The sequence below is a fragment of the Hemiscyllium ocellatum genome, chromosome 9 (assembly GCF_020745735.1).
Source record: "Hemiscyllium ocellatum isolate sHemOce1 chromosome 9, sHemOce1.pat.X.cur, whole genome shotgun sequence".
Taxonomy (NCBI): Eukaryota; Metazoa; Chordata; class Chondrichthyes; order Orectolobiformes; family Hemiscylliidae; genus Hemiscyllium; species Hemiscyllium ocellatum.
This window is the reverse complement of record NC_083409.1, coordinates 73,308,037-73,330,693: the sequence shown is the minus strand read 5'-3', so window position 1 is coordinate 73,330,693 and position 22,657 is coordinate 73,308,037. Positions and strand designations below refer to the sequence as shown.

At 37.9% G+C, this 22,657-nt stretch overlaps 1 protein-coding gene across 3 annotated transcripts; it reads right to left on the bottom strand.

The window, feature by feature from the left end:
• Nucleotides 1-4,429: 4,429 nt before the first annotated feature.
• Nucleotides 4,430-22,188, bottom strand: btf3l4 (basic transcription factor 3-like 4). 3 transcript variants are annotated; one of them, XM_060829828.1, is made up of 6 exons: nt 22,086-22,188; nt 21,387-21,450; nt 15,985-16,098; nt 15,071-15,272; nt 9,862-9,921; nt 4,430-4,822 (listed from the first exon to the last, which is right to left on the bottom strand). In XM_060829828.1, exons 2-6 carry the CDS (start codon nt 21,438-21,440, stop codon nt 4,776-4,778), a joined length of 477 nt encoding a protein of 158 aa, XP_060685811.1. In that variant the 5' UTR covers nt 21,441-21,450; nt 22,086-22,188; the 3' UTR covers nt 4,430-4,775. The 3 variants fall into 3 exon arrangements, with proteins under 3 accessions (XP_060685811.1, XP_060685812.1, XP_060685813.1); XM_060829829.1 differs by lacking the exon at nt 22,086-22,188 and adding an exon at nt 21,995-22,070; XM_060829830.1 differs by lacking the exon at nt 22,086-22,188 and adding an exon at nt 22,018-22,040.
• Between the last annotated feature and the right edge of the window lie 469 nt (nt 22,189-22,657).

Below are 22,657 nucleotides of genomic sequence, written 5' to 3'. Positions count from 1 at the left end.
TTCCATACCAGGCAACATCCTCGTAAACCTTCTCTGCACCCCCTTCAAAGCATCCACATCCTTTTGGTAATGTGGCAACCAGAACTGTACACAGTATTCTAAATGCAGCCGAACCAACGTCTTGTACACATTTGATTCCGTGTCTGCTGCTTCCTGTTGCTCGTTATAGTGGCTGGTATATTGGGTCGCTGTTTGTTTGTTGGAGTCCATGGATGAGTGTTATACTTCTATAAATTCTAAGAGACAAAATCTACAGATGCTGAAATCCAAAGTAAGCAGGAGGCTGGAAGAACACAAGCCAGGCAGCATCAGAAGATGGCGAAGTTGACATTTTGGATGTAACTCTTCTAGAAATTCTCTGGCTGTCCTCTGTTTAGCTTGTCCTACGATCAAATTTGTGGTCGTTGTCATCTATATATATAGCTACTAGGAACAGCTGGTTGCAGCATTTAGTGGCTAATTGGTGTTTGTTAATGTGGATTTCTATTTGCCTGCCTGTTTGACCTATATAAGTGTTTCATACAGCATTTGCATAAAATCTTGTAAATTATGTTAGTCTTGCATATGCTGCCTGAGCATGCCTATCGATTTATTGACTGTCATGATTCAGAGTCGGCAGAGAAGTCTGGCTGTTAGTTTAGAGACATTTTTTAATATATGGTAGCATGGCTAGTGTCTGCATCAGTGGTGCTGGAAGAGCACAGCAGTTCAGGCAGCATCCAAAGTGCAGTGAAATCGACGTTTCGGGCCAAAGCCCTTCATCATTGGATGCTGCCTGAACTGCTGTGCTCTTCCAGCATCACTGATCCAGAATCTGGTTTCCAGCATCTGCAGTCATTGTTTTTATAGCATGGCTAGTGTGTTGGGTCGGTGCATATCCTCATCGCATTGTTTGTCAAAGGTAATACCCCTGTCTTAGAATGAACTACTTCATAAATACATCAGTTACTTACCTGTAGAAATAAAATACAATTTGCAAGTGATATAAATTTATCTGATCATTGTGTATTAGCTCCCACTATGATTGCACACGTACATACAGGAAAGGTTAAGAACGTCTAAGTCAAATAATTTTCCACTTGCCAAAAGGTTACAATCATGTAATATCCAATTCGGAAAGGTATTCGAAGTTGGCCAAGTGTAGGGAACTCTTCTAGCAAGTTTAGCGAAGATTTATAGCTCAGGTTGAGGTTCTGGACGTAAGTTTGCACATTGAGCTGGAAGGTTCATTTGCAGACGTTTTGTCACCATACTAGATAACATCTTCAATGAGCCTTCGGATGAAGCACTGGTGATGTATAGCCCACTTTATACACATATAAATAGAAAGTGGGCTACACCACCAATCCTTCATCCGGAGGCTCACTCAAGATTTCACCTAGTATGGTGACAAAATGTTTGAAAATGTATCTTTCAGCTTAGCAAGCAAACCTACATTGAGTCCCCTGAAGATCTCACTCAATTTTAAAAATCCAGCATTACATTTGTTGATGCTTTAACTGTCTTACTGCAATATTTCTATGCTCAGCATTATATTGTTCCAAGATGAAGTGGTGATGCCTTCAAAGGTTCACTCAGCAATCAGCTAATAAGGTAGCAGCAGTACAGCATCCAATTGAACAGTTATAGCTGCATTCTATAGGATACAGATGTGTGTATTACACTGGAATATTACAAATTGAACTGCTTGGTAGACAAGTCCACATACAGTATGTAATTGGCAATTGTTATGTCTGGCCTCCCTGTAAGTTGGATATATCACACAAGTACATTCTTCATATGCACCTTGGCAATGAACAGATCTCAGCATAATGTTGTGCAAAGCATATGTTCCATGACTGAGATTTTTTTAAAAAAACAATGCTACATCGTTGTAATTCAGATGTTAAACCAGGATCTCTTGTACACAGCAAAATATCCCATACCACAATTCAAATAAAAAGGAAACCTTTCTGCTGTACAGCTCATATCTATTGGTCAACTCTCACAGTGCTCCCTTGGAATGAGGCAGACATTTCGCACAGAGTCCTTGAGTAAGGAGGGCCAGATAGAAGGTTGCAAGAGAAAGGTTGTATGAAATCAGGATGAAGTCCATGAAAGCCAAAGGATGTGGAAAAGAAAAAGGCCAAGAGAGAAAAACATATTTTAAAAAGATATTAATATTAGTAGTCATTTGTTACTGCTCTCATGTCTTCAGCTTTCATCATCCACCTTACATCAAGGCTAGCCAAACCTTAGTGAAATAGAGTATGCCAAGTCATCTAATGGTGTTTGACCAATCATCAACTCCAAGTGGACAGAGCAGTTTGGATTGCAAATATTTGCCATTCTGATGCTATTGCTTGAACCCCATCAAAACAGATAAAATACTGTAAACTGTGTATATAGTAACTTTAAAATGCTGCTTAAAATTAAATGACTGTAATCAGTTTTAGCACATGCAAAGGATGTGGAAGGCAGTGTACATAATAAATGCAAAAAGAATGAACAATATTTATTAGAATAAAACAGATTAATAGTTTTACTGTCATTTTTAACTGTAAGCCTTCACAACAGATGCAGCCAATTACATCAAAACACTATATTAACATATTGTGATTTGTAGAAAGTGATTTTTTGTTCTTCAGGTATTATGATGTGAAGATAGAGATGATAATATAGTGGTAGATGTTAATTCAAGGTAGAAAGCCACAATAAATTACAGTATGCAATAACTTACCTTATCACAAGGTTTGTAGCTCAGGTTGAGGTTTAGGGTGTAGGTTTGCTCGCTGAGCTGTAGGTTTGATATCCAGACATTTCATTACCTGGCGAGGTAACATCATCAGTGGTGACCTCCAAGTGAAGCGAAGCTGTTGTCTCCTGCTTTCTATTTATATCTTTCTCCTGGATGGGGCTTGTGATGATGTTACCTCGCCAGATAATGAAACGTCTGGATATAAAACCTACAGCTCAGCGAGCAAACCTACACCCTAAACTTACAATTTCAACCCACTTCATAAGGCTAGAAAACAAACTGCTCAAATGAGAGACACTCATACAGAAACCAAAAGCTGGGATTTTGCAGAATGATGTAAACTATTGTGACTGGTTCATGTTTTGCAAGCTTGGGAACAATGTTCAAGAATAAGATCTTAGATTCATATTTAAGGAACTGATTCTTTATGTAAATTATAATGTATGATCATTTAACCTAATCTATTTAAAGACATGTAAATCCTACAAAGCCAAAGTTTATTTTTGCCCAACTAAAATCACAAGTTTTTGCATATGCATGAAATGGATTTGAGGATGGTATAATTTAGAAATGTCATCAGAGTTCTCATATGTTGACTTTTGAAGCAGTTGACAAAGCTTAGATGATGACTGCATGGAGCTAACTTTCTCACGCCAGAAAAACAATAAATATTATCTTCTGTTAAATCAACAACCTGCTGATTACCAGCTTACTTTAAACGAGACAGAGCTTGTGGGTCAGGAACAGAAACAAATATTGTGACAATTATTTCATTCCTGAAGAAGGGCTTATGCCCAAAACGTCGATTCTCCTGCTCCTCGGATACTGCCTGGCCTGTGTTTTTCCAGCACCACATTTTTCAATTCTGATCTCCAGCATCTGCAGTCCTCACTTTCTCCCAATTACTTAATGGGCAAAACATGAAGTTGTTCAATGATGAATATTTTATTCAATAAATATCCAATATATCATTCAATCATCAGTTGTGGTCCTACCATAGCTCTCAACAGTAAAATCTTAGAATATCACAGTTCTACCAAAAATTTGGCATTTTAATGAAATGTAGGATTTTCCCTATTTCATTCTATATAGATGTTGTCTCAATTAGATTGCCAACAGGCAGATAAATCGAGTTTCCATTTATAAGCAGAGCTTTTCTCTGCACCTGAAACTACACGGGAGACATAAACTTGACTGCATTTCTAGGATATCAAATATCAGGCACAAGTAACTAACTAGGCACAACAGTCATGCCCTCCATGATGGAATCAAACAGTACCCTGTATTCATGTGAAGAATAGCAAATTGGAATTTCCCTTAGTTATGTTCTGTGCAAAAACAAAAAAAAAGGTAGAATTATAAATTTTAGGCAGAGTCTCAATTCACAACCTTGTTACAGCCATATCATAAGCATAGGCCAAGTAGGAAACCATTGCACATTTTCAACCATTTTTACATGCTAAGTATGGTACAGTAACAGAATAGCTTTGCAATCATTTCTGTCACTTCTGTTCAGCTGAAGGAAGCCACTGACACCTGGGAAGAAAGTACTTGGGAGTTTCACAGAAGTTCAAAACACCATCTTCAGCAGATAAAATGAAAACAAATGAATGTTTGCCTCTTTAGTTTTCATACAGTCCAATTTAATGAAAATGAACATTAAAATGAAAGTCACACAATGTACAACAAGGAGTTAATCAATCTGTTTTATTTGCATGTCATGAGGGAATACCTTAAATAAGACTTCTTCGCCAGCTTGTCCACCACTGTGTTTACAACCTATTCAGGTTGCATTTTAATGAAATCTCAGTGTCTTACAAACTTCAGACCAAAGGATTCTCTTTCGAAGTGCAAAATGCAAACAAGTGATTTCAACCAATTGAAAGTTGCTGAACATTCAGCATCATTAAAATATAAAATGCCTTAGTTCACTGTATTTGCAAACTTGTGATTTTTCACTTTTAATATAGTAAAACTTTGGAATAAGTTTTCTTGTTGGTACAGTCTTTATCCAAGTCTATGGTGTGCCAGCAGCTTTTTAGTTGGCTTCATTCTTTGATGCTTCATCAAAATTTTCAACAAGGTCTGCAAAATCAAGTTTTTAAAAAAGTTTAAAAATGAAACTATTGTACTACTTACTTATGAAATCTTTTCATCCACTTTAACAGGTCAAGATATGAATTGTTAAATGTGCTAATAGAAAATTATCAAACTGCTCTACAGACTGCAACATTCATGGTTAATGGCAGAATGGTGAAATATTGATTTGAAGACTTTTTGTTCCAAATTCCTGATTACAGCTCATCACTGTACCATCCATCAACTACTTTCAATAGTCAATATTAGTTGACAAAATCTAGCAACGAAATGAGGTCTGGTACAGAAGAGAGCCTCAAATGCAGTAATGAGTGTGGATGTTATGTAAGAGCAGACCACAAAAATGGAGATCTAAAGAGGGAAATATTCTCTTTTGAAATCTTTCAATGGACAATTCCAGTAGGATGCATGGCAGATTTTTGCAGATTTGCGTAACAAAGTCACCAGTTCAAGCCAGTTTCTCAAAAATCAGACTGTCAGGGCAGTTGTTAATCTTTTCACCTATCACGTACTCAGGAATGGCAGACAGAAGATGAAGAGCAGGGTCATTCGAGTACTGAACAGGATGTTGTTGTTGCAGTTTTAACTCGAACAGATTTATGAGATGTTAATGAAAGATCATGGGCAAGTTATATTGTTGAAAGTTTATTTGACTTTATTTATAAACCACTAAACAGTAAAAGTGAAATAGACGAGCAGATTTCAAACCTGCATTATGTAACATTTACCCCAGTATAGACTGGGCTGAACTGTAGTAAGGAAAGAGGAAGAAAAACATTTCTGACATGAGATGTGCATGAGTGTATCCTCAGTCAATACATTGCCTGTCCAACTAGGAAGGAACTCATTTTGAATTTGGTTCTGGGAAATAAGGTATGAGTTTACTACAATAGGAGATAGTCCAGTAAACAGTAACAAAAAATTTAATTCTTGCTGAGTAAGAAAATGCATAAGGTAAAAATGTTCAACTGGCTAAGAATCAATTTAAGAAGGGACCCAAGATAGATAAAGAAAAATGATTCCAGAATGAAATAAAAACCAAGCAAATGAGCTCATTCAGCAAATAAATAATTAGGTATAAAGTAGGCATAGCACTTTGAAGAGAAAGGTAGAATACTCAAAGCTCACATGACCAGCGTAAGGAGAATAAAAGTTATCAAACTGAAAAAAAGAGAAGACACATCATAGAGGAAGATCCACATTTTATGCTCAACACTTGCTGCATTTCTTTTTCTGTTCATTCATTGGATTTGGGTGTCATAGCTGGACCAGCATTTATTACCCATCCCCTGTTGCTCTTTACAGTGGTGTAAGCCACCTTCTTTAAAAGCTGCAGTCCAGTTAGCATCAGTTTCAATACAAGTAGAAAGAATTCTAGAGCTCTCATGAACCAGTGATTGGCAATATATTTTCAGGTTAGGATGGTGAATAGTTTTTAAAGAGACTTGCAGATAGTATGTTCCCATATATCTGTGGTTCTTGTTTTTTTTTTAAAGATATGGAAGGTGCTGTTGAATGAGCTTTGGCAAATGTTTGCAGTGCAACTTGTAGATGCTGATGCTACTTAGCATCAGGAGGAGTTAGTGAATGTGGAGCCTGTCAAACTGGTTGGTCTGATCTGGATAGTATCAAGCTTGAAGGTTGCTGGAACCGAAACGGAGGGTCAGAGAGCAGGTTATTCCTAAGCAAGTACTGCTTGATAGTACTATTGATGACACCTTCCATGCCTTTACAGATGATCAAGAGTAGAATGAGGAGACAGTAACTTGATGTGTTGGATTTGTCATTTTCTCTAGTGAACAGGACATACTAGGGCGATGTCCCACATTGTCAGAAAGATGTCTAGTCTTCCTATCGGAAAGATGTTGTGAAACTTGAAAGGGTTCAGAAAAGATTTACAGGGATGTGGCCAGGGTTGGAGGATCTGAACTACAGGGAGAGGCTGAACAGGCTGGGGCTGTTTTCCCTGGAGCGTTGGAGCTGAGGGGTGCCCTTATAGAGGTTTACAAAATTATGAGGGGCATGGATAGGATAAATAGACAAAGTCTTTTCCCTAGGGTCGGGGAGTCCAGAACTAGAGGGCGTAGGTTTACGGTGAGAGGAAAAGGGTATAAAAGAGACCTATGGGGCAACTTTTTCACACAGAGCGTGGTACGTGAATGGAATGAACTGCCAGAGGATGTGGTGGAGGCTGGTACAATCACAACATTTAAGAGGCATTTGGATGGGTATAGGAATAGAAAGGGTTTGGAGAGATATGGGCCGGGTGCTGGCAGGTGGGACTAGATTGGGTTGGGATATCTGGTCAGCATGGACGGGTTGGACCAAAGGGTCTGTTTCCATGCTGTACAGCTCTATGACAATGTATTGTAACTGAACTGGTACAGCTGGTGCATGGCTAGCTCTGGAACAGATCTTCTGTACTATTGCCAGAATATTGTCCAGGCCCATAGCCATTATAGTATCAAATGTTTCTCTCGTTGTTTCTTGATATCATGCGGAGTGAATCAAATTTGCTGAAATCTAGTCCTTGTGATGCTGGATCCTTTTCTCCTAATACTTGTTTACACAATGTGGGTGGCGCTGAGTAGCCAGTATTCATCCCAATTGCCTCGAGGGAAGTCAAGAGCCAACAACATCACTGGGGTCGGGTGTCACAGTTGGCTAGACCAGGTAGAAACAGCAGTTTCCTACTCTAAAGGAAATTAGTGAACCACCAACAGATTCATCATCATTAGACTCGAAATTCCAGTTTTGTTTTATCAAATTCAAATTCTGCCATCTGCAATAAGGGGTTTCAAACCCAGATCCCCAGAACCACTACCTGGAAATTATCTTTGGATTATCAGCTCAGCAATAATACTACTAGGCCATCAGCTCCCACCATTGGTGGAAAGCAGATAGATCATCAACTCAGTGCTTCTGGTCAAAGATTATTGCAAATGTTTCAGCCTTGTTTTTTTTGGGTTCCCCCATCACTGGGGGGGGGGGGTTAGGGATATTCGTGAATCCACTTCCTTCTTCATTAAAAAATTGTTTAAATGTCCAAAACAATTTGCAATCATTTGTGGCAGGACTGCAGAACACACCTGATCCACGAGTTGAGAAATTGCTTAGCTCTGTCACTTATTGCTTGGCATGCAAGTAGTCCTGTTTGTATTTTCATCACACTGACACTCAAATTTCAAATATACCTGATTCTGCTTCTGACATCGCCCACCTGCATTCTATATTGAACTTGGGTTGATACAATTACCGTCAAGTCATGGGAGAGTGAGGAATATTCAAGGCCATGAGGTTGCAGATTGTGTTGGGAGTACAGAGCCTCACAGATGCCCAGTCTTGAGGTGCCTGGTCTGTATGAAGTCTATATTGTGAAACTTGAAAGGGTTCAGAAAAGATTTACAAGGATGTTGCCAGGGTTGCAGAATTTGACCTATAGGGAGGGACTAAATAGGTTGGGGCTATTTTCCCTGAAGTTCGACAGCTGAGGAGTGACATTATAGAGCTTTATAAAATCATGAGGGGCATGGATGGGGTATATAGACCTGTTCTTTTCCCTGGGTTGCGTGAGTCCAGAACTAGTGGTGAGAGAGGAAAGACTTAAAAGGGTCCTAAGGGGCAACCTTTTCATGCAGGGGCTGGTGAGTGCATGGAATGAGCTGCCAGAGGAAGTGGTGGAGGCTGGTACAATTGCAACATTTAAAAGACATCTGGACCGGTATATGAACAGGAACGGTTTAGAGGGATATGGACCAAGTGCTAGCAAATGGGACTGACTACGTTAATTTAGGATGAGTTGGACCAAAGGGTCTGTTTTCGTGCTGTACATCTCTATGTTTCTACCCCATTTAAGCACAGGATCAGTGCCACACAGTATGATGACAGGACTTCACGTTCACAAAGACTGTGTGGTGGTCACTGTTACCAATACGACTGAGGACAGGTATATCTGTGCCAAGCAGGTTCTGGAAAATGAGGTCAATCTTAGAAAATTTCCCAAAGAGATCTGTGGTCGGATTTTGGTGGAGATTTGACATTTCCCAACGTTCACCGTAGCTTTCTGTCTACATAGGATTTCAATGATGAGGAGATTGGAAAATGAAAACTTTTATCGTTGAACATAAAATACCAGATGACCAATCAAGACATTTTCAATAGTTGGTGTGCAGTGAGGTGATTTGAATACAGGAGCACAGATGTCTTGTTGTAATTGTACATAGCATTTGTAAGACCATACCTGGAGTAGTATGCGCAATTTTGGTCTCTTTACAATAATTGCATTCCAAATAATGCAAGCAGCATGTGACAGAGAGCAAAGTGATCCTATAACCAAGGGATCAAATTTAAGCTGTGCAATTCTGCCACATTCATTCAGTCACGAATAATAGTGGACAGCTAAACAACCAACTTCAGAAGTATCCCTGTCCTCAAAGACAGAGGAGCACAGCACAGAAGACAAAGGTGAAGGATGTGCAACAATCTGCAGTCAGAAGTGCCAGAAGTGAATGATATTTCTAAACCTCCGTGTGAGGTTCCCAGCATCATATATGACAGTCTTCAGCCAATCCAATTATCTCCACATAATATCAAAGAAACAGCTGACAGCCCTGAATAGTGCAAACTCTATGGACCCTGGGAATGTGCCACCAAAAGTACTGAAGATTTGAGCCCTGGAACTATGTCTGTGCTCCAGTGTTAACTATGCCTGTAATCAAGCTTTCACACTGATATAGAGCCAGCAAAGTTGAAAATTGCCAGGTATATCCTATCCATTAAAAAAATTAAACAGGACAAATGTAACAGTCAATCACCACCCTGTCAGTATACTATCAATCCTCAAAGTGATGGAAAGACTCGACAGTGCTACAAAATAACTAAGAATCAGTTTGGAAGGATTATCCTGAAGGGCTTTTGCTCGAAACATGGATTTTCCTGCTCCTTGGATGCTGCCTGACCTGCTGTGCTTTTCTAGTACCACTCTGATCTAAACCCTTGGAAGATTATCACTCTAATCATCACTCTACCTGGGACGTCATCATCTTCTTCATCGATGTCTTCAGGTTTGGGCGTTTTATTATCCAAAACTAGGTTAAACAGAAAATAAATGCTTTAGATTGTTACCAAAAACCTACATTTCCCAATCATACATTTACAAAATGCTAACATGTAGAGCTCCAATTGCCTTGATGAAACATAACACCATATTTCCATATTCCTTCAAACTTACTTAGAGATATATACCACATCCAGGAAAATATCACTATTAAAACATTTCATGACTCAAAATGATTTAAATTCTATACAGATTGTGACAACTTTAAATTAAAACGGTCATGCACAAGTTCAAGAGAGAAAATAAGGCCAACAAATAAGGTGGCAACAGATCTGTATACCCCAAATATATTTACACAAGGCAATTCATATTTTGAAGAAAAGCTTTCTCTGGTATCAGGTCAAGTTCTTCCACCACAAATCAACATTACGAAAATGGATTACCTGAATTGTTATCACATTTTGATTGCAGAAGTGTACGGTGTACAAATTGGCCACTGTATTTTCCACGTAATAAAATCAACTATGCTTCAAATGCATTTCACTGGCTTTGAAGCACTTGAGAAGTCCTAGCTCGTGATGAGATATAATCAATCCAGGTTTTTTTCCCTTCCTTTAAAATCATTCTATGTACTAATATAAACAACTAGATCCCACTAAATTCACTGTGCTGAACTGCACAGTATAGAAAGAAGGTTTTTAGTGAAATTAATCTTACTCAGTACAAAGCTAAACACGTAGTATCTTTATATGTAATCCTTAAATACTTATGCAGTTTTCATATAAAACTCAATGTGGATTTAACCTCCACGGCTTTCTTTTAAAAGGGTAGAACACTGCATGTAATTAAAATGTGCATTTTTTTTTATTAAAATGCTTAACACTTTGGTACACATGCAAAAATTGAATTTTTGGGTGTAATGTTTAGACTGAAAGTTAGAGTTGACTTTTACATGGGTAACATTAGAGGAATTTACATGCATGCTTGACTGAAGCGAAAACCATTACAACTGGTTGCAACAGAAGAAAGTAATAAAGATCGAAGAACTTACATTAATTATTCACAATCTGAACATTAATAATAACCAAACATATGAACATTAAAACAAAAGTTTTCACCATTTTCTAGGCAATGTGTTCATTAATGTAATTATACCCTGATAATAAAATTAGATGGCATCAACTTTGCTTCTGGAGTTTTTGGGCTTTGATCCCTGAAATTGGTGATTTTTAGACCAATCATGGGGTCAATATTTCCATAAGAATAATTTTCACATGAATGTATGTGGCAACTTCAATGAATGAACTCAGTTCACTTTATTTCAAGCAAGCCTTCATAATTTAGAACATCTAGATTACATCTCCTAACATTCTCCTCAAAGAGAATACTTCAATTAAAAATTCCCAAGCTTTTGCAGTCTTCTTTAACTCAGGGTTCATCCTTATTATGCCAAGAAATTTCTGTACCTGCTCCACTGGTATTTAAGATGGAGATGATGACTGGTTTGGGGGCATGGGTGCTGGTAGGATTAACTCCTCGGGGTTTGGTTTTTGTTCCTGGCAAGCAATAGAGCTTGAGTCATTGAAATATATTTAAGACTGAGTTAGGCATTTTCTTTTCATTGACAAGGGAGTTGATGGTAATGGAGGAAGCAGGTAGGCAAGTGCAGCTGACACAAGATGAGATCAACCTTGACCTTGTTGAAAGGCAGAGCAGGTCCAACTGAGTCACCTACAGTCAGTTCTGCCTTAACATGTTTTTCTCAACATGAATTGGCTTTAAAGCAATGGAAGAATTTTGACTATTATTTGTAGAAAGCGTATTTTCCTTACCTGAGTTGGCTATACCGCGAATCTGGCCCCATTAGTTTAAACGGTGTAGCTATTGCATGATTTACTTATAATGCAAGATCACATGACTAGGGAATAATCGCTTTATATTAGAGCTGACTGTACTCAATTCTAATTAGGCAAGTTGTGAACATCTCCACCATTTTGCCCATTTGTATTTAGCGTGGAATCCTGCTTTTTTTTTTAAAAACAAGACTTTGCTGATAAATGTAATCTCTATCATAAATTCCACATTTCAAGTATTGCCTATTTTTGAATCCCTTACTTTATCAGCATGGAGTTGAGCTAGAGGATCAACTATTATTTTGTTGACTAGGAAGCAGTTATATTCAGTTGGATGGCCTACTATTGCAATTTTCCGAATATCATGGAGCAGGTACAGAGATTCCTTGGGATAGCAAGTAAATAAAGAAATTGAATTACATTCCTGTTGCACAAATTTGGGTCATCCCATATCTTTTATTATCAATGCAATACTCTTCAGCTGCAGTTGCTCTAGTAGTTAGGCAAGTGTGGCAACTGACTAGTATCCAAAAAGATTTCACAAACATCAATGACATAAATGACTAGACATTCAGTTTTGGTGATGATAATTCAGAAATAAATTCTAGTCATTGTACTGCGAGAAACTACTTTAAATCTGCACCCTCTCATTCTCAATCCCAGGCTTCTGAAAGAGGTAGCTTTCAAGGTGTTCTAATCGTATTGGTCTCAAATTATCTAAATGTTAGCAACTTCTGAGGGCAACTTTTTTCATAACTAGGGTGTTGCATGTATAGAATGAGCTGCAAAAGAAGTGGTAGATGCAGGTTGAGTTACAACATTTAAAAGACATATGGACAGGTATGTGAATTGGAAAAGTTTAGAGTGATATGGGCCAAATGCAGGCAGATGGGACTAGTTTATTTTGGGAAACCTGGTTGGCATGGACAAGTTGAACTGAAGGATCTGTTTCTGTGCTGTATGACTCCATGTTCTAGAATCCCTCCTTCATGAGAAGTGGAACATTTGTCTACTGGTGACATTAATTTTGTTTTATTAACATTCAAAGACAGGCTGAGTTTTTTGTATAGAGAATTGAAGAAATTGAAAGTGGACAGGAACACTGCTGCAATACACAAATTGTAAATCATTATTTATCGTGGTCAGTTTAATTTTGGCATGGAATTGACTAAGACTAAAATGGCTTTCACCTGGGTGGTAATGTAATGCCCAGATCAGAGGGTAGCTGAACTTTGATGAGGTGAATAGCCACTGTCAGGTAGATTGTAAACAGCATGTGGATTTACTTGATTCCGATCTGGATTTTGCAGTTGTTGGTTTCCCACTTAAGATTGTTATATATTATTATAAAGTAAATGTAGGATTTTGATGAAGTTTCTTGGTTATTGAAATTTTAGTAGTACAATTCACACAGCCATACAATTTACTATGCTCTCATTTCCACATCACTAACCAAGAACCAACAGGCATGTTGATTGCAGTGTATGAAGAACTTCCCAGAATTCATCCTAAATCTATCCTTTAACAGTTTAGATATGTGGTCTTCTGTTATATTCTTTGATAATATTTATAGTTTTACCCCCAACTCGATGGACTTCCTCAAACAAATACCTGTAAATAACTCTTAGCCTTTTAAAAAATAACTGAACATTTACCAAGTACAATGAGCTTAACTAAGCCTTGTGTGTGTAATTTCTTGAAGCACCGGTACACGACTTTGCATTGGAACACTAGTCCCTCAAAAATAAGTCAACAAGCTTGGTGACAAGGATATCTCCCACAATACAAAATTCCATCTTATCCATAGTTATCCTATTCGCTCAACTCACGCAATCTTGTCTTTCTTATTGCTTTTTTTTTGTTTAAAATCTGTATTTTATGAAGTTTGCTTGATTTATTAGCTGTAGAGTCAGAGAGTCATAGAAATGTACAGCATGGAAACAGATCCTTCGGTCCAACCTGTCCATGTCGACCAGATATCCCAACCCAATCTAGTCCCACTTGCCAACACCCGGCTCTCCAAACCCTTCCTATTCATATACCCATCCAAATGCCTCTTAAATGTTGCAATTGTACCAGCCTCCACCACATCCTCTGGCAGCTCATTCCATACATGTACCACCCTCAGCGTGAAAAAGTTGCAGATCTGCAATTTTCCAAAATGTTCTTGTATTAAAAGAACATTAACTCTTGTTGTACGTACTTTATGAAAATGTAACTGGGTGCTATTTCCCTAAGTTAGCTACTTACACAACTTAATTTCCCAAATCACAATTCAGTGCTGTACTACTTGTAGGAAACAATCTTGGATCCTCCACACAACCTCACCATTGTGCTAGATACATAATTTTTACACTGATCCATCTTAGGGTTTAGGTTTAATGTCGCCGATTATTACTGGTCCATTGTACCTGCGTTTTCTTTGATCGCCTACATTATATCTCAATTTATTCTTCTTTGCACTTTAAAAACAACGCTTAATAGAGTAATACTCCAATTAATTATAATTACCTGTATTTTTATTTTAAACAAAATTCTATCTGCATTCTTCTCCGAATAAAAATTACATTCAAGTTGAGGCATGACTGTTTAAGCTGACACTCCAGCACTATAATGACATATTGAAGGCATTGTTTTTTAAATGAGATAGTAATTTGATGTTTTGCCTGCCTTCCTAGATGGATGCAAAAAATGCCATTGCGCTAACTTACAGAGGAGTTGCTCTGCCTGGCCTGTTGTGCTTTTCCAGCACCACTCTAATCTAGACTGATTTGCAGCACTTGCAGTCCTTACTTTTGCTTCTCCCCAGAGCCACTGTCAGTATTTATTTCATGACCAACCTTTTTAACACAGATTATTTTACTCAATTTTTGGGACTTTGCTCCATGCAGATTAGCTGCCACATTTATCATCTTCTAACAATGACTGCACTTCGTATTTAATTGGTTGTAAAACACTTCGGGACATTATTAGTTTGCAAAAAGAGTTATATAAGTGCAATGTATTTCTTTTCAACATACTATTGATGTTACCTAAAATTAATTCCAATAAATCTTCGTCTTGTAATCCACTGTGACCCAGTTGATATTCTTTATTTATTGGCAGTGCAGCAGGTTGTAAATTGAATCATTTGCTTGTTCCACATATGTGCTAAAATTGATCTACATAAGCAATACAAATATATATTCCCACGGAAGATACTTGTACTACTTTCGTGGCTTAGAAAACCCACTGCACATGTCATGCTACGAAACAGGACTAAGATCAAATTTTTAAATGCAGAATGTAACAACACAAGTACAATTATGCAAAAGATCTTATTCATACCTTGCCGAGGCAACTGTTCAGCTAACTTTCTAAGACTTGTTAGACTGTCAGCTCCAAGCTGGCTCAGGATGCCCGGAAGCATTTCTGTGATCTGTTTTGTCTCAGCATGGCCGGTAATAGCAAAAGTATTGGCAGATAATGAAGCCTGCACTTTAGGATTATTGAAGTGAATGACCTGACCATCATCCTTAATCATATTCACCTGTTTGGCACAAATTAAAAATATACATTAGGTGTGTCATTCGTCCGAATATAAAATATTTTCAATATACTGTTTAACAGCAAATTCAAATGGGTTTCTCAGGGGAATTAGCTCATGAACATGGCTGTTTAAATTTTCATTCCTAAAACAAAGACCCAGTTGGTTGTCTAGTTCAATGCCAGCTGCCTCCATCATCCAGACTAACTGGTCATGCTCAAGATCAGATAATAAGGGTTCATGTTAGGCATCATAATATAACAAAAAATGTTACTTGCATCTAATATCAACAGGTCTATATTTTTCAATTGCACTTATTGCACAAATATTAGGATTAGGAATCATAGCACTGATCAATTTGTATTTGTACTGCTCTGATTAACAGTCTACTTAGCAAAGCAAGAGAATGAACTGTGCAACACTATTGCACCAATCTGTATTTAAAAGTTTAAATAAGAGCCAGACTACAACTTTCAAAAGAAATTCAGAAGGCAAAAAAGTGCCCAATGTAATTGCACTTATCCACTGTGATGCTGGGAAGCAAAAATGTAGAAACGTAACTAAAATAGGATCATGTCTCTCACAATAGACTAAAATTGAAAACTGTTTCTATTAGCAAATCTAAGTCACAAATAGATCTGAAAAGATGTGCAGAAATGTTTACAATAGAGTAAGTGATCAAATAATTTAGTAAAAATGCACAGAAGGAAGGTACCTCCTCAATTCCAGCAATATTATTAACTGCCAGTTTCTTCAGAGAGCTTTGCAATTTTTTATCATCAGCTGTAGCTGTTCTGTGTACTACCTTCTTCTTTCTGCGAGCTGTACCCTGAAAAAAAATTTGATTGCAAAGTAAACCTGCATAGCCAATTACTAGAAACTAGTCAAAAGTAAAAAGAATCGAAAAGGCTTCCTCTGTTATTACAGATTAAACTTGAAACTGATCATGAAACCAACATGAGAGATATTTCTGTAGAATCCCATTAACGATATTAGCACAAAACATTCATTTTCAAATATAATTTACCTGTGCAACAACACAAACAGCTTATACACTATTGCAAAGTTTAGACAATACACTACATGAACACAAAAATAGAGTGGTAAGTTACAAATGAACAAGACATGGTTTACTTTAAAAGAAATTGTTCTGTTAGTAACAATTTTGTTGAGTTTAACAGGCTAAACTCAAGAGGCATTTCCCATTGCGGCTATAACCAAACTAAAACATGCATTTTTTTCCTCAAACTAAACGACTAAAGACAGACAGATAAATAGCCACAGTCCACAATATTAGGCTATTAATCTACTTTCATGTATTAACAACCTTGGTCTGTCGATTTAAAGCTATTATAAAATTTCACTGAGCAGTGAAATGAAGGGAGGTTTCATCCATCCATGCACAAAAGCTCATGCCTGGATTATGAAAGCTAAAGAACTGTCCCCTGAAACAAAACTAATATGAGGGATCTAAATGCATTACATGTAAAATGCATAAATTAATAATTAGCAATACTGCAAACTGAAAGTTGGTAAAGGATTTAACAATAACACTGCAAAAGTTCTTTGGGTTCATTTTTAAATGATCATAATTCATTTAGAAACAGAGCTGTATTTCAATATTTGCAAATTATTCCTAAAACTGGAATATAACAATTTTAACATACCCTTTCATCAGCACAGTTTCGATGTAAATGCAGTCTAATATTGATAAATATAAGGTTAGCCACTTTGGGAGCAAAAACAGGTCGGTAGAATATCTAAATGCCTATTATTTGAGAAAGGGGAATGTGCAACTTGACCTCGTACACAAGACACTGAAAGTAAGCATGCAGCTGCAGGAGATTGTATGTTAGCATTGAATGTTAGCTTTCATAGCAAGTGAATGTGTATACAGGACCAAGGATGTCTTGCTGTAATTAGAGACTTAATGAGACCACACCTGGAACATTGTGGGCTGATAGAGGGAATGCAGCAAAGGTTTAGCAGACTGAGTCCTGGGATGGCAGGACAGACATGAGGAAAGATTGAATGGGTTAGGATTATATTCATTTGGAGTTCAGAAGCATGAGGCGGAGATCTCATAGAAACATACAAAATTCAAACAGGACAAGAAGGTAGATGCAGGAAGGATAACAAGGCGAACAAGAACCGGGGTCAAACTCTAGGGATGTGGGATAGACCATTTGGGAGTGAGATGAAGAGAAATGTCTTTACCCAGAGACGGGTGAGCCTATAGAGTACGATAAAGTGGGGTGAAAGGAATCAAAGGATACAGGAAAAGTGGGAAAAGGCTATTGAGTTGGGTGATCAGCTGTGATCATAATGAATGGCGAAGCAGACTTGAAAGGCTGAATGGCCTATTTCTGTTCCTATCTTCTATGTTTTTGATGTTTTATAGACACAGCAACAAAGAACCAGAGTGCAGACTTGACTCCTTTTATCTCATCTGCAATGCTGTAAGACACTAATTTAACAAAGAGGGAGAAGCCTACTAAAGAAGTTAACCTGCAAAAATTCATGGAGATTACATTAAATTTAGTTGTGAACAGCACATATTTGAAATCCCCATGAATTTATATTGTTATTACAAGCTCCTAAAGTGTACAGTAAAATAAAATTCCTTTTAGTATAAAAGAAATGGAGTTGGAGTTAAAGTAAACATAATTGAGAAAAAATATTTCTACCTATGACCAAACCCTTCTGATCAGAAATCTTACTCCAAAAATCAGTTAACTACCTTGAAATCTGTCAAGTTAACTTTCTGAAAGAGCTTCATAATGTGATCATACATTAGCAGTATTACACTTGTAAGACACATAGTGCCTCTTGTTCCTCACACAATAGCCCAAGGCTGAAATACGAATCCTAGCACTGATCAGTCAGCTGCACACATAGCTAATCTTTCTGCCTGAACCAACAAACAGTTCGACTGCATGGAATCAAAGCCAAGGCAAAGGAACGCTCAATTCTCAGCATTTTCCACGGATTACAAATCAGGACTAGAAACCTCAGATAATTCTATATCACAATATCCAGGTGTGGAACAGTAAATATTCACATGAGAGAACAACACTGATCACTCATGTGGCAAGGCTCCTGCCAAATGAAGAATAAATTCCTTCAAGCTGCCCACTCACATTTACCCAAAATGCCATCAGGATCAAAATGCAGATGTGAAGACAGGTCTTTTTGACAACCATCCCTGTATGATTCTTCTTGGACTCTTGAAAAACCTTGAAATTAGAGGAACCTCGATTATCCGAATTTCAGATTATGCGGCAAGATCGCAAGGTCCCGATTTTGACGAAACTGTTATCTGGCATTCGATTATCTGAACGAAATACTCACCGCCAATGTGCCTTGGATAACTGAGGTTCTTTTGTAAATACTCAAAATAGGATTTTAGTAAGCTAACTGTGAAAGGTATCAGAAGATCAGATTGTATTGCTCATTTAATCTCCTTTCCACTGTAAAATAGACATTTTATTTGTTCATTGAGAATAAAACATAATTGCACTATTTCACAGCACTGACCTCATACGTCAAGGTACCTGTCAAATGAAGGACAAATCTCTGTTCAAGTTGCCCATGCAATGTGGCTTATTCCTAAAGTCAGAATAAAATTCCAACACGAGTTTGTCTGTGTTTAAGATGAGATTGGAGTGGAGATAATTGTATTTAAAGAAAAAAGAAATAACTTCTTTCAAATTAGCACAATGTAACAAAGAAAATAATGAATATGTAAAGACTTTGTAATTACAGGTCAAACTTTGAAACTATTAATCAAACCAACCTAGGAAATTATTTATCATTGTAGAATCCTACTATTGAAATCAGCAACGTAAATATTTTCCTTCAATTCAGCTATTGTTTATAATTAAAGTAAACTTTTTTATTAACTAGCAGTGTACTGGTTGATCAAGGGGTCCACGTAATCAGTATAAAAACATACTAAGCAATAAAATCAAAACACAGGGGTTTACTCATCACTGTTATATTTTATATATGGCATATATATTCAAAAATGATAATGCTACTTTGCCTTAAATAAAATCTACCAGCAGAGAATCTTCTCATGCACCCTCAACTTACGACTTGGATATTGCAGATTTTGATAAGACAGTAAACTTCTGGCATTTGAGGTTATATAGTTTTTGCTGGTTTATCAAGAATGCCAATTCATAAAGCACCAGTTAAAACAAAATTTGGTGTAATTGAAAGACTTTGGGTGTAACTTTTAAGGCTAGCATTTGCTATCTGTCCAGATTTACCAAAAATCATCTTAAACTTCTGTAGTCCATGAAGTATACATGTTTCCATAATGCTTTTTCTGTCTATACTTAAGATAACCAGCTCATTTTATTGGGTGATTTTATTCTTTAAAATTCTCTCAAACTTGCCAAAGTTGATCACATACAATGAACTGTTTTTTAACTAAAGCATTCAATGAGTATGTGTAGCAACCACTGAGAAAAGCAATGAAAAATAAGTTCTTTCCCCAGTTTAATGTTGTTGGTTGAGAGGGAACGGACATCTTCTCCATAAAATACTGTCATAGAATCTTGAACATCACCTGAAACAAGCAAGCACTCTCAGTTTAGCATCCCATCGAAAGGATTATGCTTATAGAAAGGAGTTCAGCACTTCCTCAGTTCTTCATTGTAGTGTCAGGTCAAATGTGCCTCAAACCCACAACCTATTGATTAAAGAGACTATGGACACATTTGATACTAAGGTTTCCTTTGAAGTCACACTCCATCTGAACTTGATATGGTGCAGTACAAAAGGTTTAAGCACAAGGAAAGATCACACTAGGTTAGGACTAATAGGTTAGCTCAGTCAGAGAATTGACCAGCAGAAAGCCAAGATTCAGGATAAATGGGGCTTTTTATGGTTGGCAAGCTGCAACTAGTGGGGGGCTTCAGGGTTCGGACTCAGGCCCCGACTATTTACAATCTACCTTTGCATCTATATCATCAATATAGTATGCACTGTAGCCAGATTTGCAGATGATATGAAAATGCATGGTAAAGTGAGCTACAATGAAGAAATAAAAATTTGGCTTCTTTTACTTATGGAATGGAATATTGTAAGGAATAGCTGTTGCAATAGTACAAGGTGAGACTGTATCTGGAATACTGTGTACAGTTTTGGTCCCTGTACTTGAGGAGAGATATAAATGCATTGGAAGCAATTAGGAGAACATTCATTACATTAATTCCAGAGATGAAAGGCTTGACTTATGAAGAGAGACAAGCAGTTTAGGCCTATACTCACTAGAGTTTTGAAGGATGAGGGAGATCTAATTGAAGGATGTAGGATGCGAAAGAGAGTTGACAAAGTAGAAGTAGTGCAAACGTTTCCCCTTGTGGGCAACCTAGAATGAGACGTCATACTTAATACTAAGGGATGACAGATTTTAAAAAGATGAGGAACTACTTCACTCAAAGGATTGTCAATCTGCGGAATTCCAAAAGCTCAGATTTCAAAATTCAGAATTCACTCCCCCAGTTAGTGGATGCCAGGACAACAAACAAACTTAACAAAGAGATAGATTCTGAATTAGTGATGCATTGAAGGGTTATGGGAGCAGCCAAGACTGTCAGGATCAGCCATGATTGTAGTAAATGGTGAAGTAGGCTGGAGGGACTGAATTGCTTAACCCTGCACCTAGTTTTTCTGAATGCTGACAATTTACAGGAAGGTTCCAAAATAAAAGCCAATCTCAGCCAGGTCTATAATGTATTCATGACATCTGTTTTCACCAGATACAGGCTGTCTACTTAATCTTTGCACAGACTTAAACTTGCTGGCCACAAAAATACACTTGGTTACACTTAGAAACATTGACTTCGCCATCTCCTGATATTGCCTGTATTCTTACAGCCTCCTACTTGTCTACCTTACAATAATGTAAGGCACAGGTACAGGCAAAGTACCATATTACTTTACTGCAATGAGAAACTGCATTTTTAAAGTACCTCATTGCCTGCAAAAGCAGAGACATTCTAAGGTCATGAAAGGCATTATTGAAATGCAACCCTCAGCTAAAAAAAAATAGACCATAAGCAACATCCACTGTATTCAGTAATCTTACTTGAACAGAAACCTCACCTTTCCTCCTATCCGGACCTGAGCCTGCAGTTTAGCTAACTTTTCCTGATTCATAGCGTTTACTCTGAGGAAGAGAGAAAAAAAAGATGAGTTCAAATTATCAATATTTACATCGAAATTTATTTGCAGGTTTGAAATTGTATCTATCCCCGTAAATTCAAATCCATGTTTCTGCTCGAAATTTTAAAGTTATCAAATAACTCAAACACCTGAACACTCAAAATTAATCTTCTATGAATTCTTACATTTATACATCATAACCCTGCTTCACTTCACTAGCACGTCCCAAACACCAAGAACAAATGGATGGCTGATTGAAAACTTCAACTACACTCACGCAGAGTCCCTCCCGAATGTAACCGACAACAGCAATATAAAACTCGAGTCTCAGAAAACGACCATTTTTCTCCGATCAGACGCAAGACTAATACACTTTCCCCTCCACAACAGAAGTCGGGATGCGGCCTAACGTCCTCCTGGCCTCTGAACAACAACCAGCCACTAAATTAGCACAAACAGCCCGCTTCTAAAAACCCAGATGCCAATTAGTCTTTTTCAAAACATTGTTCCAACCATACGAACCACTCCCCCATCAATGCTTAACTCACTCAGATGCAAATTTCACCCCGACCTGATCAGAGAGTCGACTGTCCCGACGACTTACACTGTTAGAAAACTTTCCCTGCCCCACTCACAAACCTTATTATGTTTGCCCGGACCCAAAGGAAACACGCGGTGAGCAAGATGGCGGCTATGGAAAGAGATGGAGGTCGGGAGGCAGGACGCGAACGCCCAGTGCGTCACCCCGCACGTGACGAGACCGGCCGCGCTCGCACATGCGCAGTGGCCTGGGGAGAGACGGTTGGACCGTGTGTTGTCATCGCAAAACAGGGGTCACTGGAGTGTGACTGGTAATGGGTGAAAGTGAAACAGCAGTGGGTTCAAAAATCCCACTATGACATTTTATTTTGGCCGATGCAGCTAGTCTCGTCTGTAAAGGTCGCACAGAGTTGACAACACTTAAGTAGACCGATACATGCCTTACGTGTGGGATTGTGGGCGTCGCTGGCTGGTTGGCGTTTTTTGTCCGTCCCCAGTTGCCCTTTTCTTGCTTTGTCTCCGCAACAGTACTGAAGACTGGTGATCCAGAACTTGTCACATCCCTAGCCCAAGCTACAACATTGGCATCTGCCGAACAATGTGAAAAATCTCCCAGGTTTGCCCTGTTTACAAGAAGCCAATTCCAAGCCGGCCAATTACTGCTCCATTAC